The sequence below is a fragment of the Macaca mulatta genome, chromosome 11 (assembly GCF_049350105.2).
Source record: "Macaca mulatta isolate MMU2019108-1 chromosome 11, T2T-MMU8v2.0, whole genome shotgun sequence".
Classification (NCBI taxonomy): Eukaryota; Metazoa; Chordata; class Mammalia; order Primates; family Cercopithecidae; genus Macaca; species Macaca mulatta.
Window position 1 is genome coordinate 100,027,184 of NC_133416.1, and position 23,068 is coordinate 100,050,251.

Sequence of the window (23,068 nt, forward strand, 5' to 3'; positions counted from 1 at the left end):
TTTTATTAACTCATGCTGTCTTTTGATGAACAAAATATATTTCATGCCACAGAAATTTTGTTATGCCCTTCCAGGGGCATATTCACCTTTCCAGAATTAGCATTCGTGGATTTTGAACACCAAGGCAAAAAGTCAAGGTCATGGATCAAGCCATTCATAAGCCGGTTGTCTTCTCCCTGCTCCCTATGTGCAAATTCAACTCCAAATTTGACCTTTGTGCCCCCAATGGATGCACGATGTCAGAAGGTATCCCGGACAAGAGCAAAATGGATAGGGGTAACGCAACCAACCACTTTTAATTGGGGGAGGGTGAGCACTCAAACTGTATTCTGCTTTTGTATATGCATACAATTATTCATTTATGTTCCAGAATGGAAAAACAAATGCCTTTGAGGACTGTCAGTATTTTGATCTATAGGTTGACATGTCTATTTATTCAACAAGTTTATCTGAATACTTGTTCTATGTCAGATTCCATGCTAACTGATTAGATTCTGTGATTTATAAGATCCAGTATGAATCTTCAATGTGTTTATTATAAAGAGACAAGGTAGGAGTAGAAAAGGGAGGGGAAGAGAGAGAATTGTCCCTCCCTGAGTGGGTCAGAAAAGATTTATGGAGGAGGAATGTCTAAGCTAGAATTTAAAGATGAATACAAGTTTTTCAGGCAGACAAAGTACAGCTAGGCAGGCAGATGGGAACTACCTGAGCCAAGGCATGGAGGCGTGAAGTGCACAGCGTGCTTAAAGAACAGTACACAGCTAGCTATTCTTGGAGTACACATTCTGCAGGAGTTTGTGTAGGGAAATGGCAATGATCAATCACTCTGAGTATATGTGGGTTGGGTTATTGTTCCATTTACTTAACAAGTGTTTATTAAGCCCTTACTAAACAGAGGAATTCAGACCAGGTGCTGGACCTTAGGGTGATAAGGGAAAGAAGACATGAATCTACAAAGCATAAGACACTTTTCTTGAGAGAATATTCATTCATGTTCATCAGCAACAATGGATTAAGTTCTAAATTAGCACCTACCAACACAACCGATTATAAGACATGTTTTTTTTTACTTAAGGAGTGTCAGTCTAATGGAAAAGACACATAAATAAAACATGATATTATAATATATTCAATAATCAGTCTAATAGCGTTTACTGGCTGCTTACCAAGTTCTGGACACTGATCTAAGTGCTTTGTATTAATTTAGCCCATCCTCACACAATATTATTATTGTCTGCATTTCCCAAATGGCAAAGTAAGGACCAGGGAGGTTACTTAAGTCGTTCAACCAAGGGTCACACTACTGAGATTAAAATCCATGAAATTTGACCCCACATTCTTAACCACCACTCCAGAGAACTATAGAAACATGGAACAGAAACATATAAGCCATCTAAGAAGGGGTCAGGGAAGACAAATCCTTCTACCCCAATAGTAGTTACATGCTTTCTGAGGTCTCCGGGAAATAGAAAAGCAGTTTATAGAATCTTGGGAAACTACCAAATGTAATGATACTAGAGTGTATAACATCTAGAGTTCAAGCTCAAAAGAGTCCATTTTTTCCCAAGAGTTCCCCTAGATTATATTTCTTATTCAAATGATTGTAATTTTTTCAATCCCTGCCATCTTTAAATGCTAAAATCCCATTATGTGCCTTTTAGATTTTTATCAAGAGAACTATACAGTTGATGGGGAAGCTTCTGACATTTCTCTTCAGGGGTCTTCTTTTTCTGAGCTCTCAGCATTTTGTGTTATATAATACCTTCTGAAGACTGTTATAAAACTTCCTGGCTGGATTTGTACACTGCTAATCAATTATGTGTCAATCCCAATGTCTTGTATGCAATATGATGAAGGTAGAATTATGTTTCTCATTCAAATTATTTTAACTTTCTCAACTCCCACCTAATTCAGTTCCCTCCATCCTTATAATTATCACGGACATTGAGTTGGCAAACAAAAAAGGAAAGTTGTAAGAAGTCGTAGTCCTAATAATCTTCTTATAAAACCAAATCATAAAGTAGAGAAAAAGTCAAACAGGAGTGTAGAATGCTGAAAGATGACCTCATCCTTGCAGGACGAATCCAGTATGAGAGATCTGTGTCAGTAAGGATAGCATTTGCCTGGATGTCACAGAACCCAACTAGAATGACCTAGGTAAGGAAAGGGTGGGTTTTTGGTAACATAACCACATCCCAGGCACCTGTTTTTCTATTCTGCTATTGTCTTTGCAAGAGTTACGGTATACGTTCAGGTTTCAAGATCTATTCCGGACAGCAAGAAGGCAAAGGACGGGGGTAAACAGAAGAAGCTAGCTGAGTCTGTCCCCTTTGAAAAACTTTTTCTAGTATTCACATGCTTGAGCCTCCATTTAAATCTCATTGGCCAGGTTTGGGTCACATGGCCTTCACTAGCTGCAAGAGAGTCAGAGCAGGTCAGCCTATGACCTCAGCACATACCATCCCAGACAAAGCAGGGTTTTAATAGCAAGAAAAGGAAAGAGCATGCACATTGGGTTGGCACATTATCTATTATTACAGTAACAGGGATGACCACATTCTCCTAAAGTTTCCTAATTAAAAAAAAGTAATAGAAGAGCAGAGAAAAGGCAGGTGGAACAGATTACAAAACCCCAGGGAATATAGACAATTGAATAAAGCTGAGCCCAGTGTTACTTAAGTACTTCCCCTTTGTGCTCCTTAACAGAGATAATCCATAGGCCTGAATCTCATAGTATGAGTAGGAGTTAGACAGACTTGGGGAAGGCAGGGAAGGAATAAAACATTCCCAGCCAAAGCACCAAGCTGGGAAACACCATTTTGTATGGGGAATTACAATGCATTCCCTATTTCCAGAGATCTAATAGCAAAGTGAGGAATATCAAGCAGGTAAATGGAGCCAGATCATGGAAAGCTTGTGTGTGTGCTTTAAAAATGTGTTTATCTGGTGTAAGATGAGAATTTCCTGAGGCATCTTAAGCCAGGGAGGGATAGTTCAGACTTAGATTTTAGATAACTCACCTTTAGATAAGTCATCTAGTGACTGTGTATAGGATGGAATCAAGGAGATAAAAAGAAAGGTGGAGAAACAAGGTAAGAAGTGACCATGTTACAATAATCAGAAGATGTTGAGGCCCTGATCTGGTGGAGACACAGAGGAGTGCATAAATCTGAATTATTTCCTTTGAGTATCATGGAAGACTTCATGGAGGAAGCAGCCTTTTATAACTGAAAATGAACTTCCTTTTGTGTCTACAATGTGTATCTGAACAGTCTGAGGCATTCTTACTTCATATATTTTGCAGAAAATTATGGAATATAAGTTGACCACTAATTATAAATTCCTAAACAACTTGTTCTACTATTCATAAGTAAAATGATTTGAAAAAGATTTTGCCAAAGGCTGAAAATGTGAAATAATACTCAAAACCTAAAGGTAGGAAAGGCCTATATCAAGTTACTTATAACCTCAAAATTAATTGTTCTCTAATTGTGGTGAGTATCCAGGGAGCTGGGTAAAAATACAGATACAGAGGCCCACTTCAGATCTACTAAATCAGAATCTCCACGGTGGGACTTGGGGATAGGTATTTATAATTAATTCCACAGGATATGCTAATATACATCGGTTTTCATCAGCAGCATGAGGAACCTAACAGGGCATGATACACTCCAACATTAGACATATTGACAAGAAAGAGGGCATGGGATCCAAGAATGCGCAATTAAGAGGCAAGAGACGAAAGTGCAGGCAGAAAGGCTGTCACTCATATAGAAGGTCAGAAGCACGGAACTTGGCTGCAGAGCCTGGTAGGACCTGAGCAGCAGCTAGGTAGGAAAATGGAAAGAGTGGAGGAAGGACTGGGATAGGGAGACTAACAGGGATCCAAGCACCGCCACTTTGCGGGTGGGAGAGTGCTAGATGGCAATAGACAAAATCATAACATCCAAAAGGGTGTGACAAACCTGGGCTCTCCACTTTCCAGGCAATTCACAGCTATGCTTTTGTTGGTAAATCAAGACAAATTTCTTTCTATGTAAAGTAGCATGTATATGCTATTTGTTGGTGAAAATATAAAGATTACATTGGTCAATAAACAGAAGAAATTGCATCTCTGTCCCTTAGAATAGACCAAAGAAATATCTGAATAGTTCTGATGAGATAACTGTGAGCCCCTGTAATTCCATGTTATTAGGAAGGTCCCCAGCATGACAGACCCCTTACCAGCCTGACCAGTTTTGCTCCTTGGAGATCGCTGAGCAAATGCCTGGTGGCTTTGGCACTGTTCCCCACTATGTCTGTGACATCACCCATTAATTTTGTGAACATCCTACAGACACATTTCATGAAATGGGCCAGGGGAAAGGAGAAGGGCAGGGGAAAGGAGCAGGTAGATAGTCCTGTGTGATGAATTTTTCTAACAATATTTCTCATTTTTCTCTGGGAAAAATAAAAGTAGCTGACTTTAAACAACCAGCTTCAGATGATTAGGGGTACCATGATCACCCCCATGGATCCTGCCGCCTTCTGAGGCAGTTTGCATAATTTGCAAAGACTTCTGTGTTTGAAGTCTTTTTCCTAATATCCTTCCGAGTCAGAACAAGCAGGGTGCATTTGTGTTGACATGTCTAGGTGAGCTCTTCTGCTTGGGATTAGTCAAAACCATAAATGGCAAGTAAGGCTCGAAGAGGTGGTGAGTAGATGTGTGGGGCGTTTGTGTCATCACAGCCCTGCCATGCCTCCCAGTCCTTCCTAATGGAGCGGCAGCAGGCAGCTCGCAGCCATTCTGCATGAACAGAGGTGGTCTGAACTACGAACCTGCCTAACTCAGCTCTAAGATCTCTCCTTGCATCTTTTAAAAAAAATATTTTAATTCAGGGAGTACATGTGCATATTTGTTCCATGGGTATATTGCATCATGGAGATCAGGCTTCTAGTATACCCATAATCCAAATATTGAATTTTGTACCCAGTAGTTAATTCTGCAACACTTACTTCCCTCCCACCTCACCCCTCCCCACTTTTGGAGTCTATTGTTTCCATCTTTATGTCCATAGGTACCCATTGTATAGTGCCTACTTCTAAGTGAGAGCATGTGATATTTGATTTTTTGTATCTGGATTAGTTCACATAGGATAATGGTCTCCAGCTCCATCCATTTTGCTGCAAAGGAAATAAATAATTTCATGTTTTGTTTTGTTTTGTTTTGTTTTTGGTTTTTTAGACGGAGTTTCACTCTTGTTGCCCAGGCTAGAGTGCAATGGCGTGATCTTGGCTTACTGCAACCTCTGCCTCCCAGGTTCAAGCAATTCTCCTGCCTCAGCCTCCCAAGTAGATGGGATTACAGGCATGCACCACCACGCCCAGCTAATTTTGTATTTTTTTTAGTGGAGACGGGTTTTCACCATGTTGGTCAGGCTGGTCTTGAACTCCTGACCTCAGGTGATCTGCCCACCTCAGCCTCCCAAAGTGCTTGGATTACAGGCATGAGCCACTGCACCTGGCTGATTTCATGCTTTTTTATGGCTGCATGGTATTCTATGTGGGGGGGGGGTGTGTATATATATATACACACACACACACACACATCACATTCCATGGTGTACACACACACACATTTTCTTTAATCAACCATTGATAGACACTTAAGTCAGTTCCATGGCTTTGCTATGGGGAATAGTGCTGCAATAAATATATGTGTACAGGTGTCTTTTTTATACAATGATTTGTTTTCCTTTGGGTAGATAGTCAGTAGTGGGATTGTTGGGTTGAATGGTAGTTCTATTTTTAGTTCTTTGAAATGTCTCCATACTGTTTTCCCTTGCGGTTGAACTAACTCACATTCCCCCCAATGGTGTATAAGCATCCCTTTTCTCCACAACCATGCCAACATCTGTTGTTTTTCACTTTTTAGTAATAGCCATTCTGAGTGGTGTAAGATGATATTTCGGCGTGGTTTTCCTTTTGTCTCTTGAGCACAGGTTCTACGAGCACAGGCGGAGTTCTGTGGTGCTGAACTTACCTGGACTTGAGGTGTTCCCTGGGGACCTTCTGGTGTCAGATGGAGCTGCTGATTACCTATGCCACCCACTTCTGCTGCTGAATTCAGGTTCTGTTCATTCAGTATACTTTCATTCCATGCCCGCTGTGGAACAGATATTGCCACAACCAGGGGGAATTTTCAAAATATCGAATAATTAGTAGAATAGATGCACTGACCAGTTAGAATCAGCCTCACCAATGACAACAGGCACCAGCTGTTACTGGAATTACTGGAACCAGCTGAGTACCAGTCTTGGTGTTGGGCATTCCATTTACAGAGATGAATAAGGTGTGACTCTTCCCTTAAAATGTCTTCCGGTCAAATGTCTTGTCCCAGGTCCAGGACCTGAGACAGGTGTAGCATCTTAGATCAGAGTGGCCTCTCCAAGCTGGTGAGTAGCTTCCCCATTATTGCTGTCATGTTCCTCTCCCACCCCACTCCTGGGCTTCAGCCTTACACTGGTATCTTCCAACCAGGGTGGTACCATGGGGAGGCAGAGGTGGCGGTGGCAGATGAGTGTCTGATAGAGAGGCAGCTTTAGGCATAAAGCTGCATCTTCATCTCATTTGTGAAATAAAAGAACAATTAGGATCTTCAGGGTGTTTTCTTCAAGATTCTTGGGATAGGTAAATCAAAGCCTTTGAGAGCTAAGAGGAGACTTAAGGATTATCCAAGCTGTTGGTTTTTTTTTTTTTTTTTTTTTAATTTATTTATTATTATTATACTTTAAGTTGTAGGGTACATGTGCATAACGTGCAGGTTTGTTACATATGTATACTTGTGCCATGTTGGTGTGCTGCACCCATCAACTTGTCATTTATATCAGGTATAACTCCCAATGCAATCCCTTCCCCCTCCCCCCTCCCTCCTCCCCATGATAGGCCCCGGTGTGTGATGTTCCCCTTCCTGAGTCCAAGTGATCCATTGTTCAGTTCCCACCTATGAGTGAGAACATGCGGTGTTTGGTTTTCTGTTCTTGTGATAGTTTGCTAAGAATGATGGTTTCCAGCTGCATCCATGTCCCTACAAAGGACACAAACTCATCCTTTTTGATGGCTGCATAGTATTCCATGGTGTATATGTGCCACATTTTCTTAATCCAATCTGTCACTGATGGACATTTGGGTTGATTCCAAGTCTTTGCTATTGTGAATAGTGCTGCAATAAACATACGTGTGCATGTGTCTTTATAGCAGCATAATTTATAATCCTTTGGGTATATACCCAGTAATGGGATGGCTGGGTCATATGGTACATCTAGTTCTAGATCCTTGAGGAATCGCCATACTGTTTTCCATAATGGTTGAACTAGTTTACAATCCCACCAACAGTGTAAAAGTGTTCCTATTTCTCCACATCCTCTCCAGCACCTGTTGTTTCCTGACTTTTTAATGATCGCCATTCTAACTGGTGTGAGATGGTATCTCATTGTGGTTTTGATTTGCATTTCTCTGATGGCCAGTGATGATGAGCATTTTTTCATGTGTCTGTTGGCTGTATGAATGTCTTCTTTTGAGAAATGTCTGTTCATATCCTTTGCCCACTTTTTGATGGGGTTGTTTGTTTTTTTCTTGTAAATTTGTTTGAGTTCTTTGTAGGTTCTGGATATTAGCCCTTTGTCAGATGAGTAGATTGCAAAAATTTTCCCCATTCTGTAGGTTGTCTATTTACTCTGATGGTAGTTTCTTTTGCTGTGCAGAAGCTCTTTAGTTTAATGAGATCCCATTTGTCAATTTTGGCTTTTGCTGCTGTTGCTTTTGGTGTTTTAGACATGAAGTCTTTGCCCATGCCTATGTCCTGAATGGTACTACCTAGGTTTTCCTCTAGGATTTTTATGGTATTAGGTCTAACATTTAAGTCTCTAATCCATCTTGAATTAATTTTCGTATAAGGAGTAAGGAAAGGATCCAGTTTCAGCTTTCTACTTATGGCTAGCCAATTTTCCCAGCACCATTTATTAAATAGGGAATCCTTTCCCCATTTCTTGTTTCTCTCAGGTTTGTCAAAGATCAGATGGCTGTAGATGTGTGGTATTATTTCTGAGGACTCTGTTCTGTTCCATTGGTCTATATCTCTGTTTTGGTACCAGTACCATGCTGTTTTGGTTACTGTAGCCTTGTAGTATAGTTTGAAGTCAGGTAGCGTGATGCCTCCAGCTTTGTTCTTTTGACTTAGGATTGTCTTGGAGATGCGGGCTCTTTTTTGGTTCCATATGAACTTTAAAGCAGTTTTTTCCAATTCTGTGAAGAAAGTCATTGGTAGCTTGATGGGGATGGCATTGAATCTATAAATTACCTTGGGCAGTATGACCATTTTCACGATATTGATTCTTCCTATCCATGAGCATGGTATGTTCTTCCATTTGTTTGTGTCCTCTTTTATTTCACTGAGCAGTGGTTTGTAGTTCTCGTTGAAGAGGTCCTTTACATCCCTTGTAAGTTGGATTCCTAGGTATTTTATTCTCTTTGAAGCAATTGTGAATGGAAGTTCATTCCTGATTTGGCTCTCTGTTTGTCTGTTACTGGTGTATAAGAATGCTTGTGATTTTTGCACATTAATTTTGTATCCTGAGACTTTGCTGAAGTTGCTTATCAGCTTAAGGAGATTTTGGGCTGAGACAATGGGGTTTTCTAAATATACAATCATGTCATCTGCAAACAGGGACAATTTGACTTCTTCTTTTCCTAATTGAATACCCTTGATTTCTTTCTCTTGCCTAATTGCCCTAGCCAGAACTTCCAACACTATGTTGAATAGGAGTGGTGAGAGAGGGCATCCCTGTCTTGTGCCAGTTTTCAAAGGGAATTTTTCCAGTTTTTGCCCATTCAGTATGATATTGGCTGTGGGTTTGTCATAAATAGCTCTTATTATTTTGAGGTACGTTCTATCAATACCGAATTTATTGAGCGTTTTTAGCATGAAGGGCTGTTGAATTTTGTCAAAAGCCTTTTCTGCATCTATTGAGATAATCATGTGGTTCTTGTCTTTGGTTCTGTTTATATGCTGGATTATGTTTATTGATTTGCGAATGTTGAACCAGCCTTGCATCCCAGGGATGAAGCCCACTTGATCATGGTGGATAAGCTTTTTGATGTGTTGCTGAATCCGGTTTGCCAGTATTTTATTGAGGATTTTTGCATCGGTGTTCATCAGGGATATTGGTCTAAAATTCTCTTTTTTTGTTGTGTCTCTGCCAGGCTTTGGTATCAGGATGATGTTGGCCTCATAAAATGAGTTAGGGAGGATTCCCTCTTTTTCTATTGATTGGAATAGTTTCAGAAGGAATGGTACCAACTCTTCCTTGTACCTCTGGTAGAATTCAGCTGTGAATCCATCTGGTCCTGGACTTTTTTTGGTTGGTAGGCTATTAATTATTGCCTCAATTTCAGAGCCTGCTATTGGTCTATTCAGGGATTCAACTTCTTCCTGGTTTAGTCTTGGAAGAGTGTAAGTGTCCAGGAAATTATCCATTTCTTCTAGATTTTCCAGTTTATTTGCATAGAGGTGTTTATAGTATTCTCTGATGGTAGTTTGTATTTCTGTGGGGTCGGTGGTGATATCCCCTTTATCATTTTTTATTGCGTCGATTTGATTCTTCTCTCTTTTCTTCTTTATTAGTCTGGCTAGTGGTCTGTCAATTTTGTTGATCTTTTCAAAAAACCAACTCCTGGATTCATTGATTTTTTGGAGAGTTTTTTGTGTCTCTATCTCCTTCAGTTCTGCTCTGATCTTAGTTATTTCTTGCCTTCTGCTAGCTTTTGAATGTGTTTGCTCTTGCTTCTCTAGTTCTTTTAATTGCGATGCTAGAGTGTCAATTTTAGATCTTTCCTGCTTTCTCTTGTGGGCATTTAGTGCTATAAATTTCCCTCTACATACTGCTTTAAATGTGTCCCAGAGATTCTGGTATGTTGTATCTTTGTTCTCATTGCTTTCAAAGAACATCTTTATTTCTGCCTTCATTTCATTATGTACCCAGTAGTCATTCAGGAGCAGGTTGTTCAGTTTCCATGTAGTTGAGCGGTTTTGATTGAGTTTCTTAGTCCTGAGTTCTAGTTTGATTGCACTGTGGTCTGAGAGACAGTTTGTTATAATTTCTGTTCTTGTACATTTGCTGAGGAGTGCTTTACTTCCAATTACGTGGTCGATTTTGGAGTAAGTACAATGTGGTGCTGAGAAGAATGTATATTCTGTTGATTTGGGGTGGAGAGTTCTATAGATGTCTATTAGGTCTGCTTGCTGCAGAGATGAGTTCAATTCCTGGATATCCTTGTTAACTTTCTGTCTCGTTGATCTGTCTAATGTTGACAGTGGAGTGTTGAAGTCTCCCATTATTATTGTATTGGAGTCTAAGTCTCTTTGTAAGTCTCTAAGGACTTGCTTTATGAATCTGGGTGCTCCTGTATTGGGTGCATATATATTTAGGATAGTTAGCTCTTCCTGTTGAATTGATCCCTTTACCATTATGTAATGGCCTTCTTTGTCTCTTTTGATCTTTGATGGTTTAAAGTCTGTTTTATCAGAGACTAGTATTGCAACCCCCGCTTTTTTTTGTTCTCCATTTGCTTGGTAAATCTTCCTCCATCCCTTTATTTTGAGCCTATGTATGTCTCTGCGTGTGAGATGGGTCTCCTGAATACAGCAGACTGATGGGTCTTGACTCTTTATCCAGTTTGCCCATCTGTGTCTTTTAATTGGAGCATTTAGTCCATTTACATTTAAGGTTAAGATTGTTATGTGTGAACTTGATCCTGCCATTATGATATTAACTGGTTATTTTGCTTGTTAGTTGATGCAGTTTCTTCCTAGCATCAATGGTCTTTACATTTTGGCATGTTTTTGCAATGGCTGGTACCAGTTGTTCCTTTCCATGTTTAGTGCTTCCTTCAGGGTCTCTTGTAAGGCAGGCCTAGTGGTGACAAAATCTCTAAGCATTTGCTTATCTGTAAAGGATTTTATTTCTCCTTCACTTATGAAACTTAGTTTGGCTGGATATGAAATTCTGGGTTTAAAATTCTTTTCTTTAAGAATGTTGAATATTGGCCCCCACTCTCTTCTGGCTTGGAGAGTTTCTGCCGAGAGATCTGCTGTTAGTCTGATGGGCTTCCCTTTGTGGGTAACCCGACCTTTCTCTCTGGCTGCCCTTAACATTTTTTCCTTCATTTCAACTTTGGTGAATCTGGCAATTATGTGTCTTGGAGTTGCTCTTCTCGAGGAGTATCTTTGTGGCGTTCTCTGTATTTCCTGGATTTGAATGTTGGCCTGCCCTACTAGGTTGGGGAAGTTCTCCTGGATGATATCCTGAAGAGTGTTTTCCAACTTGGTTCCATTTTCCCCCTCACTTTCAGGCACCCCAATCAGACGTATATTTGGTCTTTTTACATAATCCCATACTTCTTGCAGGCTTTGTTCATTTCTTTTTCTTCTTTTTTCTTTTGGTTTCTCTTCTCGCTTCATTTCATTCATTTGATCCTCAATTGCAGATACTCTTTCTTCCAGTTGATCGAGTCGGTTACTGAAGCTTGTGCATTTGTCACGTATTTCTCGTGTCATGGTTTTCATCTCTTTCATTTCGTTTATGACCTTCTCTGCATTAATTACTCTAGCCATCAATTCTTCCACTTTTTTTTCAAGATTTTTAGTTTCTTTGCGCTGGGTACGTAATTCCTCCTTTAGCTCTGAGAAATTTGATGGACTGAAGCCTTCTTCTCTCATCTCGTCAAAGTCATTCTCCGTCCAGCTTTGATCCATTGCTGGCGATGAGCTGCGCTCCTTTGCCGGGGGAGATGCGTTCTTATTTTTTGAATTTCCAGCTTTTCTGCCCTGCTTTTTCCCCATCTTTGTGGTTTTATCTGCCTCTGGTCTTTGATGATGGTGATGTACTGATGGGGTTTTGGTGTAGGTGTCCTTCCTGTTTGATAGTTTTCCTTCTAACAGTCAGGACCCTCAGCTGTAGGTCTGTTGGAGATTGCTTGAGGTCCACTCCAGACCCTGTTTGCCTGGGTATCAGCAGCAGAGGCTGCAGAAGATAGGATATTTCTGAACAGCGAGTGTACCTGTCTGATTCTTGCTTTGGAAGCTTCCTCTCAGGGGTGTACTCCACCCTGTGAGGTGTGGGGTGTCAGACTGCCCCTAGTGGGGGATGTCTCCCAGTTAGGCTACTCGGGGGTCAGGGACCCACTTGAGCAGGGAGTCTGTCCCTTCTCAGATCTCAACCTCCGTGTTGGGAGATCCACTGCTCTCTTCAAAGCTGTCAGACAGAGTCGTTTGCGTCTGCTGAGGTTTCGGCTGTGTTTTTTATTGTTTACTGTGCCCTGTCCTCAGAGGTGGAGTCTACAGAGACAGGCAGGTTTCCTTGAGCTGCTGTGAGCTCCACCCAGTTCGAGCTTCCCAGCAGCTTTGTTTACCTACTTAAGCCTCAGCAATGGCGGGCGCCCCTCCCCAAGCCTCGCTGCTGCCTTGCCGGTAGATCACAGACTGCTGTGCTAGCAATGAGGGAGGCTCCGTGGGTGTGGGACCCTCCCGGCCAGGTGTGGGATATGATCTCCTGGTGTGCCTGTTTGCTTAAAGCACAGTATTGGGGTGGGAGTTACCCGATTTTCCAGGTGTTGTGTGTCTCAGTTCCCCTGGCTAGGAAAAGGGATTCCCTTCCCCCTTGCACTTCCCAGGTGAGGCAATGCCTCGTCCTGCTTCAGCTCTCGCTGGTCGGGCTGCAGCAGCTGACCAGCACCGATTGTCCGGCACTCCCCAGTGAGATGAACCCAGTACCTCAGTTGAAAATGCAGAAATCACCAGTCTTCTGTGTCGCTCGCGCTGGGAGTTGGAGAATAGAGCTGTTCCTATTTGGCCATCTTGCTCCGCCCCGGTTCTGCTGTTGGTTTTTAAACTGGTTTGGTTCTTTTTACAAAAGAATCCTTACTTGGAAATCCAATGTATAAAACAAATCCAGGTGAAGTTGCAATGCTTGCAGCTGGGATGAGCCCCAAAGACTCACCTCCAAGGCATCCCAGGAGCCTCGGACACCTGACAAAAGAGTTTGAAAACCAGCAGGTCATCCCTCATTCACATATGTGTGAGTGAGACCCAGAAAGGAGAAGTGGCCTAGTCATAGGGTCAACTAGTTTGTGCAGAGAAATGGAATCAAGGCTCCTGCCTGTGAGTCCGGTACCCTCTCTACCAGCCTGCATCTGTCATCATCTGTCATCTATTGTATGGGCAGCTGCAGTCTCCTGTATGTGAAGCCCAGGGCCACCAGTGAATAAATCATAACATGTTTACAGCTCTTTATTTTTACAGACTCTTTCACATCTACTTACTGTCTTATGTGATACAATAATCCAAGTGAACAAACCAAGAGGGGTTAAGTGATCTGCTTGAGGACATGCCCCCTAGAAATCCAAGCTAGTTCTAAACACAATGTGGCCTTAACAGAGGTTAGTACATTTTAAGAGGCTTTAGAATGCTCTCAATTAGTTAACAACTAGAACAGTGGTTCCCAAAGGCTGTCCTGGACCAGCAGCTTTGCCCTCACCTGAGAAGTTGTTAGAAATGCCGATTCCAGGCTCCCCACCCCCAAGACCTTCTGAATCAGAAACTCTGGGGGTGGTGTCCAGCAGTCTGTTAGTCTGTTTTATTTGTTGTTGTGGCGGTGGTGGTGGTGGTTGTTTGAGACGGAGTCTCACTCTGTGACCACCACCACGCCTGGCTAATTTTTTTGTATTTTTAGTAGAGATGAGGTTTCAACATATTGGTCAGGCTGGTCTCGAACTCCTGACCTTAGGTAATCCATCCGCCTCGGCTTCCCAAGGTACTGGGATTACAGGCTCGAGCTACCGCGCCCAGCCAGCAGTCTTTTTTAACACGCTCTGCAGGTGATTCTGATGCCAGCTACAGTTTGAGAACCACATACTAAGGAACAAGGTCATCGCTGCTTCTACATCTCACTAGCTGTTATTTTTGTGTGTGCCTAGCATCATGGTAGATACCACACAGCATAAGATAAGCAGCATCCTCTCTATACCCCTCTGCCCTCTTCTCAGGAGTTTAGAATAGAGACCTCATGTTCCCAAGTCATGGGCTAACGCAGTGCTGCTCACGCTTTGCAGTGCATATGAGTCACCCACAGATATAGTTGAAATCAAGATTCTGGTTTAGCAAAATTGTATATTTAAGACAGATAATGAAAGATTGTGGATTCAATAAAGACTCAAGAATCTTCTGAATACTCACAAAGCTTTCCCAAGGCTCCAAAGCTAGAAAAGCACAGGAGAGAAATTGGCCAAGGATCAGAGACCCCAATTATTGCAGTTCAAATTGGATATAGTAATTTACCACCAGGCATGGGAGAGCTAAGTGTGGTGAAGCTGATTTGTGCCTAAGGGAGAGTCCACCTAACCTCCCTTTAATAAAGATCAATAACGTGGTCAAAATGAATGCGAGGATAATCTGTTGGGCAGGTGCCTCCCAAGGTTACAGTGGGAAGGTGCCTTAAGCACATCTTTGCAGTTCATGCTGCTCAGATCGTTGCTTCCTTTGATTGAATTATTACACACCCTCTCCTGGGGGATCTGATAGAAAGAGAGATGGACGTATAAGACATCCCTTTTGTCTACCGAATGGTCAGAACATGCCACCCACATCTAAGAGACAATTTTCAGCTTTTGCTAGGTAGCATTACAACTTTATGCAAACAGCATAAAATTCAAAAGGCTAGAACCCAATCGAATCTCTTTCCTTCCTGGTCTTCAAAAGAATGAGGGATTGAATAATGGCTTCTTTCTCGAGTCGAAGCAACTCCTAGTTGATGGCCAGAAGCAAGAAGCCCCAACATAAAAATTGGTGATGTTTTAATGTTCTCTATTTTGGGAGTCTTCCTTTAACCACATCTGGGGATTATGAGTGAAGGCAGTTTCCAAGTCTCCCATTTGCTCAGGCTACTGAAGTTTGCATGTGGTGGGAGGGTTCTGGGAAGACAGTGTGAAAATGAAGGACCTCTCCTTTTAGCCCCAAAGTGCTCTGGTTCCCTGTCTTAAATAAATTACTCAACATCTTAGAGTATAGTTTACAGATTTCTCCTCAAGCGACGAGGAAAAAGAGTTTAAATAATACACCAGTAAAGAAACAGGACAATACCACCTTAAGGCAGCAACAGAACACCAACTTTTAGGTTGCAACATTGCTTCATTCACTCATCTGCAAAAATATAAATATTCATTTTGTGCATTCTCAAGAGAAAGATAATTAAAGCAGGATGAATTCTGTTTGGCTAATTTTCAAAAAGCAGGTTTTGTAAAGCACTGCAATGATCTGTCAGTAGTAACTCTAAGTACTTGTAATAATATATTGTCTTTAATTTCACCCAGAATCCAGAAAGCCAAGATGGCCTTTCTCCAAAAGAGGAGTGGTAAGTGTTGCAAATTGCCATTTTTGTTTTAATTAAGCTTCCTGTAGCTAAGAAAGTAAGAAATGGCTGAAGAGCCTCTTCATTCTGCTTTATCTTTGCATAAAGACAGATGGCACGTGAAATATAAATGATATCATCACATCCGTAGTATTGGCTATGGAACATGCCAAGGGTTGCCAATTTGTGCAGCGAAACAGTGCTAATTGCCAGTAGTTAATTAGCTCTGAAAAAAAAAACACACAAAGCAATCCTAATATAGTGATGCTTTACAACACTACATTTATAGCTTGCTGCTTAGAAAGCAGCTCACTCGATGAAGCAAACTTGCACAAATGTATGCCCCAGTTTGCAGTTAGTGCCATGTATATTGGGAACATTGAAAAATGAATGAGACCTGACAGAAACAGATTCCGCAAATACACTTCTATTTCTGGGAAAGCCGACTGGATTAATCCTAGTGGGTTTGAATTCATTCTTGGTTCCATCAATAATTGATGAGTTATCCATCTCAATCAGTGGTCCCTGAGACTTTACCGCCTAGGACAAGGGTGGCCACAGTCAAGCCGTTCCTTCTGGCATGCTGTGGGAAGAGGGAGGGAATGTTCATGATGACAACTGGACTCCTCCTGTTTTCTAGAGGGAGGAGAGGGACTGATTTGTGTTCTCCCAGCAGTACTAGTTGCATGACTTACACACCACAACCAGCAGCAGCAGCGGGGTCTTATGGACTGTTACTATGCCTCATTCTGTTAAAAATCTGCCCACATGGCCTTGCCAATCACTTTGGCATCAGTTGCTGACATCTACAGTGGTTCTATGACACACACACCTTGCTATTTTTTAAGTCCCATTGCTAAATAAAAAGTCCTCTGAAGTTCCAATTCTAGCTCCTTCCCCTACTGCCCTATGACCTTGGCCAAATGGATTACTCTCCCTCAGCTCAGATCTTCCCTGTAAAAGACAGAAGACCAGTGCCAGCCTCACAGGGTGGTTGTAATGAATGCCTTATAATGCATGTGGAGCCTACCCCGGAGCCGGGCACACGCAGACACTCAGTCAATCTTGGCCGTATCACTAGTAGTAGTATCTTTAATTAGGGTTTGGAAAACGACTTATTCTCATAGCCAAGTGTATGATTGACTTTCACTTTTTTTCCCAAAAATAAAACGTTTATATGGAACATACTCTTAAACATTATGAGCTGCAAATCGTAAATTGTTAGTAAAATTGTAACACTATTGCCACCAGGGCTGTTGCTCACCAGTCATTTACAGACATGCTTTGTCTGTCTTTCTAACAGGTCTGAGACAAGGCTTATGACGCAGCCCCTCCTGAGCTCTTTCCTCGAATAAACAGAGGCAGAGCTGGTCACCAATCACATCTGAGATCTCAGGAGAAGGGGCATCTCCCCCAAGCCCTCCCGAGGGCTTATCCAGGACAGGGAAGCTCTGAGGGCTGCCTGAGAGATAGAATATGCTTTCGGAAGGGAAGAACTTGGCTAAGGAAGGGCACTCCTACAAGTTGTTGGGATTAATCCATTCTTTTCCCCCACAAAGAAGCAACTTGTTCTCCACACATGTGTTGAGCAACTGTGCCAAGTACCGGGACAGATATCTAAGATGCCAAGATGCCCATTATCAGCTCACAATTGAGAAGATGGGACTGACAAACTGTGGGTGGTGGGGGAAAACATGCTAAATGGTTGGCACTGTGTTGGAGGGAGGGAGGCAATGAGGGAGATACACAAAGGAAGAATAATTGGTGGACGTTCTCAGCAAATGTTTTCAGCAATGAAGAGAAAGTCATTTCTAGAAGCTTCACTTTCACAAGAACACAATATCTTGTTTTCTTAAAATTAACATTGTTTCCTTTATCCTCTTATCGTTATTTATCACGTAATTCATATCTCTATAAATGGTAATCCACATCAATATAACAAACACACTTCTATGTTGTGATGTGTTTTTCCAATCTCTTACAGATTTTTCCTTTTCCTCCTTTCTTCCTTCCTTTCTTCCTTCCTTTCTTCCCCTCAGTTTAATATTAGTAATAAAAGCAAACACATCTATAATGTCTAGCATATTACCAGGCACTGTTACTGTTTACCTGTATTCTTGTTTATGCATGTCAGTTAACACATGTGAACTCATAAATTCTACAACAATCCAACAAGGTAGCTAACATTATTACTTCTCATTTTGAAAATGGGGAAATGGATTCAGAGAGGTCGACTAGTTTGCCTGAGGACACACAGCTCATAAGCTATGGAGCATCCAGCGTTCCAAGAAGTCTGGCTTTGAGTCTGTTCTAGCCCTGTGTGGCCCTGCTCCTTCAACTGTAGGAGTCCCCATCACCAGACCTGGAAACTCCTTCATTCATTCTCTCGTTAGAGCTCTCATAGATCTTACCTGTTCTCATTGATTTGTCAATCACTCCAAAAATGTGTATATTCAGTCTTAACCTTCAATTTTGCTCCAGTTCCACGTCACCAGTGACTACTGCACATCTTCATGCCACCTACCTCTTAGTTACTAAGTTTGAGACTCCAGAATTAACCTTGGCATCTCACTTTTCTTTACCCTGTGTATTCTCTCAAGTAACCTTCAAATGCTTTTCATTGCCTCTCCTAACTACTGCTACCACAATGGAGGCAAGAAGGTACTAAATGGGCGTGTCATTTTCAAGAGTTAATGTGACCACTGGGAGAACGGTCTCCTCTCTCCTCACTGGAATACCCACCCAGACATTTGGCCAGGAGGCTGGTCAAACCCATAGAGAGCCATGGTGAGTGCCCTTCAAAACACGGGGCTGGCACCCACTTTCCCACAACTCCAATGCTCCTTCCATTGTCTCAGCCTCTTTCTTTTCCAACTGGCTGCTGATTTTTTATTTCCACAACATGCAGTCGCTATGGTTTCAGACATCAACAAAAGGCATATGTCCCAATTGCAGTAGGAGGTCTTTAACTGGTTCCAAGATTCCTTTGCTGCTGTGGAGGCTAATGAGTCTACAATAGGTTTCCTTTTTCAGTGCCATAACCCTACCAGAGAAACCAGCCACAACCCATTAGCACATTCTGAAACTATGACAGGGTCTCTTTTCAGACGCGCAGGGAGCCCCCTACCTGCAACGGTAGATAACCTGTGCCTTTCTTGCTCATGAAAACAACACCGATTAACTTTCACCAAACTGTTTAGATCCATGCCAATATCGTGCACCCTGAGGCAACAGAACAAGTCGAAAAATTGTTTGTCCTAAGCATTCACTTGAAATGCAGCCAAGCTGACTTTTAAAAGCCTTGCACGTTGTTATTTGATAGCTTCTTCTTGCTTTGGTTGGTAAAATGAACTCTTTAAGTGGGCAATTCATGATATTGCAATAGAATAGTGAATGAACCAAAAAGAAAATGCTCACAATATAAATTTAAAAAGCAAGTTGCAAAAGGATGTGTGAATATGATACATTGTGCTGTTTAAAAATTAATTATTAATGTGATCAGAATATGATATTTCCAATGGGTATGTGAGGGTGAAGACACATTTCATGGTTTTTTTTGTTGTTGTTGTTTGTTTCTCAAGTTTTCTACAATAAACATATATTATCTTAGCAATCAGATTTTTTAAACAAATATTATTAAGAAAAAATGACTACAACAAAAGTAAGTGGGTGATTCCATTCTAAGGAAAGTAGAGTTTCCAGCATGTTCTGGTATTCTGTAACAGAAAATTATTGTTTGGGACAAGTTGCTTTAACACTGGGCTTTATTTTGTCATCTGCTAAAATAAGGGCTGAACCAATATGTCTGAGGTACCTTCTGATGTTAATTAAATCTTAGGGTCCAGAGTTTGGAAAAGTTAAAACTGCAAAGGCTATGTCACCCCAATGGGTAGGCATGATAAGACTGTTTGCTGTTTGACCATTCTGTGCCTAGGATTTTTTTTAATGTGTAAAATGAGAGGTTTGGACAAGGTATTCTCATGGGCCTGTGGCCCTCAGGTCTGACATTCTGTGGTTCTGTGGCTCCTACTAGAGCTCAGAAATGGCTTTGAAACTGTTAGTTGCTTAAAGACAAAATATGTCATCTCTTATCATGAATGTTAGGGAATGAACGAAAGATACCAAGGCTGCCGAAGTTGTGTCATTAAAGAATCCATGTTTGAAAATCCTGTTTCTAACCATCTTTAAGCAGGGCAAAGACAAACACAAGCGCACATCCGATATGGAAAACTGCCTGTCCTCTGTGAAAATTACCAACTTCAGGGGCTATGACTTCTACAGTCTGAAGGTATTTTTCCAACTGTTTCCTGTGGGGCATGGCTTTTTCTTTTAATTTTTTGGTGGGGTGGGGAGGGGAGGGTCAGTGTTTTAAGCTGCCAGATTACTGCCTTGTTTACAGTAAGAGCAAAATGCAAGAGAGGAACCCAGGACTGAACAGGGCTTGCTCTCCTCAAACACACTGAAAGCTGGGGAAAGCCATTTTATCTTAAATAAGGTAACAAGTGTGAGAGCACTTCATAGGCCAGAAAGCCTCTACAAATGTTAAAAGTGGTTGTTACTACTCTTCATCTCTCTGGACCTGGATTTCCTCATTGGAACGTTAAGTTGTTTTTGATAAGACGATTTCTAAAGGTCTCCCTGAGCTTTAAAACTCTCACTTCATGCTTCTTCAGTAGTTAATTTCAGTAAGTTTTGCCAGTGGAACCCGGAATCAGACTTCCCAGTCCTGGGTTTGGGGTTCTTTGAGTTTTTATGTCAATAAACTGAAAAAGACTCATGATATTCTCAAGCTTAATTCAAAGCATCATCGATCTGAATTGATTTGAATCTTAAACTAGAAATAATGCACATTGTGCATTTCATGCTGTGTATTAGGAGGAATTGGCATCCCAGAGCCCCACAGAGAAAGCGATGGCTTGGGTCACTTGGGGAGTCACTGTCAAGAGGGATGTCCAGGGCCTGAAGCAGGAAATCATGATTCCAGGGGTTGCTTGGCCCTTTGGAACTGCAAGCCAAAGCAAATAGCCAACAGGTCAATCCACTGAGGTGGAAATGTTTTCTTCTCTCTTTTTTCCTCATGTACAGGATAAGACCTGGGATGAAGTCATGGAAACACATCACAAACTCCTGACCAATCAATTAGACTTGAGAAAGCAGCAAGAGGCCATGTGGGAACTTTTCACAAGTGAATGCACCTATTTTTTGGACCATTTATTAGTTCTTAAGATGGTAATGCCAGGCTTAATTTTGTAGTAGATGGAAAATTTGTTTCTTTGGACACTTGTTTTCCTCTTCTGAAAGAAATAAAAGAGAGAGAAGAAAGAGAAAGAAAGGAAAGAGAGAGAAGAAGGAAGGAAGGAAGGAAGGAAGGAAGGAAGGAAGGAAGGAAGGAAGGAAGGAAGGAAGGAAGGGAGGGAGGGAGGGAGGGAGGGAGGGAGGGAGGGAGGGAAAAGAGAGAGAGAGAGGGAGGGAGAGGGAGGGAAGGAGGGAGGGAGGGAGGAAGGAAAGAAGGAAGGAAGGAAGGAAAGAAGGAAGGAAGGAAGGGAGGGAGGGAGGGAGGGAGGGAGGGAAAAGAGAGAGAGAGGGAGGGAGAGGGAGGGAAGGAGGGAGGGAGGGAGGAAGGAAAGAAGGAAGGAAGGAAGGAAGGAAGGAAGGAAGGAAGGAAGGAAGGAAGGAAGGAAGGAAAAGAGAGGGAAAGGGAGGCGAGGTGAGGTTTTTTTCTCCCTCTTTCAGGGGATCGTGAAAATTTTTATTTGTCATTTATTTTTGTTTACCTATTACTCTACTGTCTTTTTATACTTTAACATTGGATGAGATCTTCTTAGCGAACTAGTCCAGTGTCCCATCCGATGTTGAATGAATCTCTTCTGCCTTGTCTCACCAGTTTGCACATTCCTGAGCCAGGGAGCTCACACCCTTCTCAGGCAGTCCATTCCCTCTTTCCTTGGCTTCCTTTCTTGGAGCTCTTGCTCCCTCATGAACAGTGCCAGGTGACTGCTTTTTATCAGCTGCAGGGCCACCATTGCAGATTTCGGGGGCTACCATACACATGCAATTTAGTACTGTTGAATTACATGGTATATTCATGATGTCTCCTATGTAAATAGCACCTGTATGGTTACCCACTGCTGCAGCTATGCTCTGGTGAGGCTCAGGACAGAGAATTTTTTCCAGAAGAACAATAGAGCAAGGAAGAGAACCATAGAGCAGCTTCCTCCCAGGACCACAGGGGAGGATGGGCCACACAGCTCCCAAGGTTGCCTCTGACCATAATACTTTTGCATCCTGATGACTGTCTTACACAGCTAAAAGGCACTGTGCTGGCAGACCTAAGTTCAAGCCCTGGCTCTGCCTCTGATTTGCCTTGTGACCTTAGCAAAGTGTAGTCCTTCATATCCTAAACCAGGGGTTGACAAATCTTTTCTGCAAAGGTGCAGATAGTAAATATGTTGGGCTTTTCAGGCTATATAGTTTTTGTTGCAACCACTTAACTCTGCCATTGCAGTGCCAAAGCAGTCTACAGGAATGTGCCTGACTGTGTCACCCAGAAAACATCATTTACAAAAACAGGTGGCAGGTCAAGTTAAGCTCACAGCCTGCATAGTTTGACAGTCCCTGTCCTAAGCTGTAAAGGAGAAATGACAGTGCCATCTCTGGCTATCTCATAAGACCATTATGATGATCAAATTAGTTTTCTTTGAAATCTATCAAGTGCTATACAAACGTCAGTTATTTTCTGTAAGTAATATTTTTTGTCAATCACAGTGCTAAATCCTTAACTTAGCAAAATGTAAAACACAAAGACACTCTAGGAGAAAATTGAAATTTAGAGACCATGTCAGTTAGGATGCTTACAAGAGCATGTAATAGAAAACTAGCTTAAATAATACAGTATTTTGTTAGTCCTTGTGACTGCCAAGTTCAGAGGTGGGAGAGAATTCAAGACATGTTTGATCAAGGGGCTCAAAACAAAACAAAAAACATTTCTTTCCATCTCTCACCCTGCCTTCCATGGCATTAGCCACATCCTATGGCTGGCTTCTCTTGTAGTCACAGCATGGTTGCTATCCTTGAGCTAATGGCCAGAGAGAAAGAGAGAGAGAGAGAGAGAGAGAGAGAGAGAGATCTTCTCAGCATTCATAGCAAAAGTCTTGAGGTTTAATCTTATTGGACTGGCTTAGATCACATGCCCACCCGTGAGCCAAATCCACTAGCTCCGTAAGGAAGGAATGTGCCAATTGGCTTAAGGCAGTCAAGACCCAACTTTGGGAGTGAGATCAGCTTGCCACATGGCACATGTGCCGCCTGGGGAAGAGTAGACATGGGTGAAAACCAGCCTGTTTTTAGGGAAGAGGAGTATTGCAGGGGGTGGTAATGATAAATGTTCACTGCAGAGAACTAAGCCCCTGAGCTATGCCACCTTCCTTGTCCTAAGGAACCACAGAACTTTCTGTCCCACTGTAAACTGTCCAAGCTTTTCAAAATAACATTTCCTGTTTAAGAAAAGGCCAATTTGAGCTCACTGTCAAATACCTCAGTGTATTTAAAGAATATATGTACCTTCCTTTTACACAATCAATATGTTTTCCAAAAGCGCTTATGAGTTAAAAATTTGTGACTCATATAAT

The 23,068-nt window shown here is 41.8% G+C and overlaps 1 protein-coding gene across 3 annotated transcripts in view; it reads left to right on the forward strand.

Annotated features, from left to right (window-relative positions):
- PLEKHG7 (pleckstrin homology and RhoGEF domain containing G7) overlaps nt 1–23,068 on the forward strand; it is a 73,289-nt gene that overhangs the window by 19,447 nt on the left and 30,774 nt on the right. For 2 of the 3 annotated variants that reach the window (XM_077954758.1, XM_015152445.3), the window contains 4 exons: nt 5,982–6,109; nt 15,403–15,443; nt 19,630–19,728; nt 20,526–20,669. In XM_077954758.1, the coding sequence (XP_077810884.1) occupies nt 5,982–6,109; nt 15,403–15,443; nt 19,630–19,728; nt 20,526–20,669 (412 nt within the window). The remainder of the gene's footprint in view (nt 1–5,981; nt 6,110–15,402; nt 15,444–19,629; nt 19,729–20,525; nt 20,670–23,068) is intronic. The other variant, XM_001105079.5, reaches the window with a different exon arrangement.